The sequence below is a fragment of the Microtus ochrogaster genome, unplaced genomic scaffold (genome assembly GCF_000317375.1).
Source record: "Microtus ochrogaster isolate Prairie Vole_2 unplaced genomic scaffold, MicOch1.0 UNK9, whole genome shotgun sequence".
Taxonomy (NCBI): domain Eukaryota; kingdom Metazoa; phylum Chordata; class Mammalia; order Rodentia; family Cricetidae; genus Microtus; species Microtus ochrogaster.
Genome location: NW_004949107.1, coordinates 9,622,621 through 9,631,570, shown reverse-complemented (window position 1 = coordinate 9,631,570; position 8,950 = coordinate 9,622,621). Strand labels below are relative to the sequence as shown.

The 8,950-nt window shown below is 39.3% G+C and overlaps 1 protein-coding gene across 8 annotated transcripts in view; it reads left to right on the top strand.

Annotated features, from left to right (window-relative positions):
* The window catches only part of Kiaa1841 (KIAA1841 ortholog), a 49,624-nt gene that overhangs the window by 18,012 nt on the left and 22,662 nt on the right, over window positions 1-8,950 (top strand). For all 8 annotated transcript variants that reach the window (XM_005366478.3, XM_026788912.1, XM_026788915.1 and 5 more), the window contains 2 exons: window positions 4,388-4,474; window positions 4,642-4,752. In XM_005366478.3, the coding sequence (XP_005366535.1) occupies window positions 4,388-4,474; window positions 4,642-4,752 (198 nt within the window). The remainder of the gene's footprint in view (window positions 1-4,387; window positions 4,475-4,641; window positions 4,753-8,950) is intronic.

Here is an 8,950-nt window from a genome sequence, read left to right as displayed (position 1 = left end):
ATAGGTTTGTGGGTTAAAGTCAGGGTCTTCTATTCGATTCCATTGGTCGACTTCTCTGTTTTTATGCCAATACCAAGCTGTTTTCAATACTGTAGCTTTCAAGGTCTGTGAATAATTGTATTGGGATTTTGATGGGGAATGCATTGAATCTGTAGATTGCTTTTGCTAAGGTTGCCATTTTTATCGGGTTGATTCTACCTATCCATGAGCATGGAAAATCTCTCCACTTTCTGATACCTTCTTCAATTTCTTTCTTCAAAGACTTAAAGTTCTTGTCGAACGGGTCTTTCACTTCTTTAGTTAGTGTTAGCCCAAGATAGTTTATTTTATTTGTGGCTATTGTGAATGGTGATGTTTCTCTAATTTCTTTTTCAGCCCCTTTATTATTTGTGTATAGGAGGGCTATTGATTTCTTTTTAGTTAACCTTGCATCCTGCCACATTATCAGCTGTAGGAGCTCCCTTGTTGAATTTTTGGGGTCACTTATGTATTCTATCATATCATTTGCAAATAGTGAAAGTTTGACTGTTTTCTTTCCAATTTGTATTCTATTGATCTCCTTTTGTTGCCTTATTGCTCTAGTTAGAACTTCCAGTACTATATTGAATAGATATGGAGAGTATGGACAACCTTGTTGTATTTGTGATTTTAGTAGAATCGCTTTGAGTTTCTCTCCATTTTGTTTGATGTTGACTGCCGGCTTGCTGTATATTGCTTTTATTATGTTTAGATATGTTCCTTGTATCCTTGACCTCTCCAAGACCTTTATTATAAAGGGATGTTTGATTTTTGTCGAATGCTTCTTCAGCATCTAATGAGATGATCATATATTTTTTTCTTCATTTATACAGTGAATTACTTTGATAGATTTTCATATATTGAACCATCCCTGCCTTTCTGGGATGAAGCCAACTTGATCATGGTGGATGATTTTTTTTAATGTATTCTTGGATTTGGTTTGCCAGTACTTTATTGAGTATTTTTGCATGAATGTTCATGAGGGAGATTGATTTGTAATTCTCTTTCTTGATTAAGTCTCGGTGTGGTTTCAGTATCAGGGTAATTGTAGCCTCATAGAAAGAGTTTGGCAATGTTCCTTCTGTTTCTATTATGCGGAACAATTTGAGGAGTATAGGTATTAGCTCTTCTTTGAAGTTCTGGTAGAATTCTGTGCTGAAACCATGGGGCCCTGGGCTTTTTTGGTTGGAAGGCTTTTGATGACTGCTTCTATTTTCTTATGGTTACAGGTTTATTTAAATTGTTCATCTGATCTTGATTTAATTTTGGTATATGGTACCTACCCAGAAAATTATTCATTTCTTATACATTTTCCAATTTTGTGGAGTGCAGGTTTTCAAAGTATGACCTAATGATTCTCTGAATTTCCTCAGTGTCTGTTGTTATGTCCCCCTTTTTATTTCTGGTTTTGTTAATTTGGATTTTCTCTCTCTACCTTTTGATTAGCTTGGAAAAAAGTTTGTCTGTCTTGTTGATTTTCTCAAAGAACCAGCTCTTTGTTTCATTGATTCTTTGTATTGTTTTCTTTGTTTCTATTTTATTGATTTCAGCCCTCAATTTGATTATTTTTCTATTGTCTCTGGGTAACTCTGCTTCTTTTTATTGTAGAGCTTTCAGGGTTGCTATTAAGTCACTAGTTGGAGATTTCTCCATTTTCTTAGTGCTCTGAACTTCCTTCTTAGCACTGCTTTCATAGTGTCCCATAGGTTTCAGTATGTTGTGTCTACATTTTCATTGAAGTTTAGGAAGTCTTTAATTTCTTTATTTCTTCCTTGACCTGGGGTGATTCAGTTGAGCACTGTTCAGTTTCCATGAGTTTGTAAGCTTTCTGCAATGAGTGTTGTGGTTGAATTCTAACTTTAAGCCATGGTAGTCCAATAAGATACAGGGAGTTATTCCAATTTTTTGTGTCTGTTGAGATTTGCTTTGTGACCAAATATGTGGTCAATTTTAGAGAAGGTTCCATCAGGTGCTGAGAAGGAGGTATATTCTTTTATATTTGGGTGCAGTGTTCTGTAGATGTCTATTAAATCCATTTGAGTCATGACATCTGTTAGTTCTGTTATTTCTCTGTTAAGTTACTGTCTGGTTGAGCTATCCATTAGAGAGTGTAGGGTGTTGATGTCCCTACTATCACACAGGGGTCCTTCCCAAGGGCAGTATGCACATCTCTCCAGCCATGATTTTAATCTTAATAATACCTAATCTTATGATTTGCAAACACTGTAACTTTCTACTTATTTATTCCTAGGTATTTAATTTCTCATTGCTATTATAAATGCTATTCTGGTTTATTTGCTGTTAGCAAGAGAATATTAACGAAGGCCACCCTTTACTTAAAGGGTTGAGAGAGAAGTAGCAGTTGGGCACCTTTTAAGGCCCCTGGAGTGGAAAGGAAGGTAAATTCAAGGAAGTTTTAGAAGTGGAAGCGATGGCAAAATGTGAGGCCCCTGCTCTGTGTAGAGGGCAGAAGTGGGGCCCGGATGTAGAAAGTTTTCCAGACCTTTGCTCTGAATGATTGCTTAGGAAAAGAAAACAGAGCAGAAGTGGGCTCAAGGGGGGATATTTGTAAGGCAATAGTAGGTTTTTAAATGTGTTAATCAGAATGAGCCATTAAAAGAAAGAAATTGATAATGAAGAGTATTATCCAAGAATTCAGCCCTTAAGTGGAAGGATGTGTAATGAAATTATCTTGAACAAAATACCTGGAAATGGGAATGGAATCCAAAATCCATATTTGGCCTTTAAGATCAACAAATAATACATTAAGAAAATGGTGGTAGGAAGGACATACATGGAAGACTTCAAGCTCAGTTATACTATGTTTAATAAGTACTTAGCATTTATTTCCTAACACTGTATCTGACATTATTTAAAAACATATAATTTAATCTTCATTAACCTTATGAGCTTATAATCATTAGCCATACTTTATTATCTTTGATTTTTGTTTGATTTACCATTAGCGTGGGTAGGGCACCTGGCCCTTCACCAGTGAAGGTCAGAGGATAACCTTTGGGAGTCCGTTTTTCTTCTTTTGCCTTTCTCTTCTCAGCACCTTGCTGGCCCCATTAGCCATGTTATAAACAAAAAAATAAAGATCAAAAAGCAGGCTGCTAAAAATTACATTCCTAGTTATTGGTAGACCTGGATTGTTAAATTCTCAAATTTTTAAATCTTGAATATTCCAGTAATAAAGGCCTGAAGGAAAGACAGATAACTGCTTCTTTTCTGGCAAAAAAATACATTCTTGACAGATATGGTGGCATATTCCTACAACTCTAGCACTCAAGAGGCTAATGCAAGAGGATTGCTCCAAGTCAGAGGCCATCCTGAGCTACATAGTGAAACCAGTTTTCAGAAAAACACAAAATATGAACAAAAGCGGTGTCACAGTGCATGAGCCTCGAACAGTGTTTGGGGTGGAGGGGGCAAGTACTCGGGATTTAAAGATCAACCCCAGCTGTAGAGTGAGGTTGGGATCATAAGAGACCCAGCCTTTTTAAAAAAAAATGGCAAGATTGTTCAGTGGTTAAATGCACGTAGTGCCAAGACTGGTGGCCTGAATCCAGTCCTCAGGACCCACATGGTGAAAGGAAAGAGCTGACTTCCGAAAACCATTCCCTCATCTCCATGTATGTACCATGGCATATGAGTATGTACACACACACACACACACACACACACACACACACACACAAAATAAATAAACACATAATAAGAAAAAGAGAATCTTGATCAGCAATAGGTTTATTTACTTACAATAGCAAAAATTAAATGCCCAAAAGGAACTTCCTAGGAAGTATTAATCTCATTTTCTACATGTATGAGGACAACACTTATTTTACCATTGTAAACTAACTTTAGGGCTGGGAAGATGGCTCCATACACAAAGTGGCTGCTGTATATGCTTGAAAATCCCTGGACCCACAAAAAGTCAGACTTATGACATCTATCTGTGTAACCCTAGACTGGAGCAGTAGAGACAGAAAGATCCCAAGGACTGACTGGACAAGCCAGTCTAACCAAAATGACAGCCTCCACATTGAGTTAGAGATTCATTTTTTAAAAATAAAGTAGAAGGACCAGAGAGAGACTTCAGTGTTTAAGAGCACATACTGCTCTTACAGAAGACCTGAGTTCAGTTTCCAGCACCAGTGTCCAGCAGTTCCACCTGCCTGCAACTCCAGCTCCAGGAGCTTTGATGCCCCCCATGGGCACCTGCGCTTATGCGCACACCCCCCATAGAGACGCATACCCATATGTAAAAGGAGGGCAGGGAAGACAGAAAGGAGGGAGGAAAAACACACCACTAACTTTAAGATGCCAAATATAGACGTTTAATTTATTGGCCATTTGTTTTTAATAGCAAACTATTTTGTAAGAAGATCGAAAGACTGTTTGATCCTGAGTACTTCAATCCAGATTCTCGAAACAATGCAGCAACATTATACAGGTAACATATTTTTCTTGGTATTCTATGTAATATAGCTACGTTATATTCTCGGTATGCTATGTAATATAGCTACGTTATAGTCTTGGTACGCTATGTAATATAGCTACATTGTTTAATTTACTACATTCATTCTTTTTTTGAGTGTTTTTGACATCTTCTTGTTGTAGGTGTTGTTTGTGTAAGAAACTGTTAACCAGAGAAACGGAGAGGAGAATCCCTTGCATCCCTGGAAAAATCAATGTGGACCGACATGGAAATATTATCTACTTCCACATAAGGTACAGTGAAGATAATCGACAGTTTTCGTGTGTGAATTTCAAGAATACTTATAAACATATAACTTCATTTTCTGGTTTGTTTCTTGTTTGCTGTATAGTCTAAACTAGCTTTGGACTTACCCCCTCCTACCTCAGCTCCCAAGTGTCAGAGTTGTATGCAGGCACCATACACTTCCTGTGTAAATACTTTTATAAGGACTAGGGCAGCACTGAGTGTATTTCTGACTGACTTAGAAAGACGCTGCTTCAAAACAAAGTTGTTGCAAAAACTACCTTGTATTTACTGGGTGTGTTTCATAATGTCCTAAAAATTCAAAATGTTGCAAGTTATTATATGTTAGTCATAAAAAGATTTTAGTCAGTACCATTAAGGTGATTTATTGCTAATGTTTTTATTATCTATTAAGTGTTATATTGAATTTTACAAGAGAACTAAATTTATTTTCAGTTAATTCTTGATGAATGAAAAAAATTAAGGGTGGAGTTTCTATATCTATTTGTTGAAATAGGAGCGGCGGGGCTGCGTCCCCAGCACCCCGGCTGCCTGTCTAGCTTATGCCCCGAAATAATTACACAGACACTGTATTCTTTTAAGCACTGCTTGGCCCATTTCTATCTAGCCTCTTCTAGGTTAATTCTCACATATTAATTTAGCCCATCTCTAATCATCTGTGTTGCACCCCAAGGTGCACTTACCGGGAAGATTCTAGCCTACGTCCATCCTGGGTCGGAGCTTCATCGTGTGTGCCTTGGAGAGCAGAGCTCTCGCCTCTGCCCGCAAGAGTGGAGCATCGTGTCTCTCTGAGGCGTCTGCCCCCAAGAGGAGAGCTGTCGAGTCTGACCTCACTTCCTCTTCCTCCCAGCATTCTGTTCTGTTTACTCCTCCCACCTATGTTTTAACCTATCAGGGCAAGCAGCTTCTTTATTTAATTAACCAATGACCTTCCTCCATCATCTATTCTTCATACTTTGGCATACTTTATTAGCATATAATACATATTCATGCTTATATTTAACACAAGATTTCATTCTGAGTTGGTGAACTGTCTCAGAAGAACAGAAACTTTGAAGATGCATGTGTTCTTTGATAGCATTCCGTTGCTAGGAAGTTTTACACAGAGGTATTGTTGAGTCTATGAAAGCATTTAACAAGGCCATTCATTGCCGTATTAAGTATACTAGCTAGCTTCCCTCCTTCCACGAATTCCTGGTGAGTGAGTGGGCTAAAATACAGCCATGTAGTGGTACATGCACATGGTGCATGGGTGGGAATGCAGACGAGGAACCATGCACAAAATAATTTTTTAGTATTAAAATAAAATGTAATATATAGTGCTATATAAAATATAGCAAATCGGTTCTTTTTTAAAATGTTTGTTTGGTTCTCTGAATGGGGGCATATGTGTGTGGGTGCCTTGGAAGGCCAGAGGCATCAGATCCCCTGGAGCTGGCACTGTAGGTGGTAGTTAGCTGTCTGACGTGAGTACCGAGGATCAAACTTGAGTCCTCTCCAAGGACAGTAACCAGCAAGCCATAACCCCAGCCCCTCAAATCAGCTCTTAGTGTGTACCCTTCAAGGATAATGTTTAAACCGGGTGTGGTGGTGTATTTCTATAACCCGAGTACTCAGAACACAGAGCCAAAGGATGGAGAGTTTGGTGTTAGCCTGAACTATATAGCAGATTTGAGACCAGCTTCAGAAAACTCTTGCCTGGGGCTGGAGAGATGGCTCAGCAGTTAAGAGCACTAGATACTCTTTCAGAGAACCCAGTTCAATTCTCAGCAGCCACATGGTGGCTCACAACCAACTCTTAACTTCAGTTCAAGGAGATTTGATGCCCTATTCTGAGTTTCAGGGGTATCAGGCATGCACATAGTGCACAGATATGCATGCAGTCAAAGAACCATACAAAAAAATTAAGATTAAAATAAGCTTTTGGCTGGGGCTGATGAGATGACTCAGGGTTAATGTCCTTGCCACAATGCCCGACGACCTGAGTTTAATCCCCAGGACCCTCATAGTGGATGGAGAAATAGACTTGCCTAAGTTGACCTCTTGACCTCTACTGGCACTCACAATAAATAAATGAATTAAAAATTTTAGTTGTAATTTAAAAATATAAAAGGTCTGGGACTGGTGAGATGACTGAGCTAGTAAAGGAACTTTCCTAAGAAGCCTGGGGTCCTGAGTTTGATTCCCAGGACCTACCTAATATAGGAGGGACCTATGACCTCACAGAGTTGTCCTCTGACCCACATACACACTCACACACAAAAGAAATAAATTATTTTAGAAAAACCAAGAGCTGAGGATGGAGCTCAGAGGTAGAGTGCTTGATTAACATGCACGAGGCACTAAGTTTGATCCCTAGCATACCTGAAAGAAAGAAAATAAGGGAGGTGGAAAATGTCCTTAGAGAAGAATATATACTTACAAAGAAAGTTGTTAATAATCTTTAACATGTGTAATGCATAAAACAAAACTAAAAGGCTGGGGACATAATCCAGTTGGTAGAGTGCTTGCTTAGCATGCATAATAAAGTCCTAAGTGTGACCCTCTGTGCTGCAAAACTCAGGCATGGTAGCACCTACCTGTAATCTCAGCACTAAAGACAATCACAGAAAATCAAAGTCATCATGGGCTACACAATGCTCAAGACCAGCCTGGAGTGAAAAAATATATATCCCGTTTTAAAGAGCATGTCCTCTAAAATATTAACTCTTACTTCTGGATGGTTCTCTATACGTATTAAAAATGTATAAGTGGGCTGGAGAGATGGCTCAGTCCTTAAGTGCTTGCTGTACAAGCAGATCTGAGCTTGGATTCCCAGGATCCACATAACAAGCTGGATGTGGCAGCATGTGCTTATAACACAAAGGCTGGGGTGGAGGAGCCTGGAAGCGCTGTGGTGAGCCAGTGCAGCCAGAACAGTGAGCTCCAGCTTCAGTAATGCCCCTGTCTCAGAACAGTTAGGTGGCAAGTGACATGGAAAGGCACCTGATCTCATCCTCTGGCCTCCACACACACGCATGGCCAACTGTGCCCATATACATTCTCAAACATGCAGTTACCACACATACAAAGTAATTTTAAAAATCCATAACCTGCGTGTATACACACATACTCACATGAAAGCATGCATCCACTACGCAAATACACACACACACACACACACACACACACCTATAACCATAGCCAAGTGTGGCTTATATATGTAATCCACGAACTTGAAAAGTGAAGGCAGGGGCTGGAGAGATGGCTCAGCATTTTGGAGCACTGAAAGCTCTTCAGAGGACCCAAGTTCACTCCTCAGCACCCACACAGCAGTTCACAACCCTCTGCAGCTCCGGTTCTGGAGCATCCGATGCCCTCTCTGACCTCTGTGGGCTCTGCATACACCTGATACACAGACATACATGCAGACAAACGCATAAGATAAAAATAGTGTTTTTATTTACTTAATAATACTTTTATTTGGGGGGGGGTTCAGGATAGAGTTTCTCTGTGTAGCTTTGGAGCTCTTGTAGACCAGGCTGGCCTTGAACTCACAGAGACCCGCCTGCTTCTGCCTTCCAGTGCTGGGATTAAAGGAGTGCGCCACCACCATCCGGCAAGAGTATTTTTTAAATAAACAAACTGCTTTTAAAGTCTGACATGGTTTCTCCATGGCTATGATTCCAGCCTTGGGGAGGATAATATAGGAGGGTCAGTGCAGATTTAAGGCTAACCTAGGCTATAACATGCCATCCTGGGTTCATTTTTAAAAATTGTCTCTAAATCATTTTTAAGACAGATGTGCCTGTATGATTTGTAATATCATATTCATACTTCATTATTTGCTGAACTAAGCACAAAAATCACAAAAGTTTTTAAAGTTTCAAGTGGAGCCTTAGAAAGAAGCTGGATGTGGTAGCCTACCCTATAATTCCAGCATGCCAGAGACTCAGGCAGTAGAAACTCAGTTTTTGAGGTCCACTGAGCTGTGTAGCAAGTTCCAGGCCAGCCTGGGCTATCTAGTAAGAACCTGTCTCAAACAAATAAATAGTACGGTTACATGGGCCATAACAAATATGGCTTATGCCTTTGATGGTTGTTAAAATGTATATAAATAAGGAAGACTGGTTGTCTAACACTGTATGGCTCAAGTAGAAAATGCTGTTTAAGAGTAATGAGCTGACCAATTTTTTTTTTTTTTTT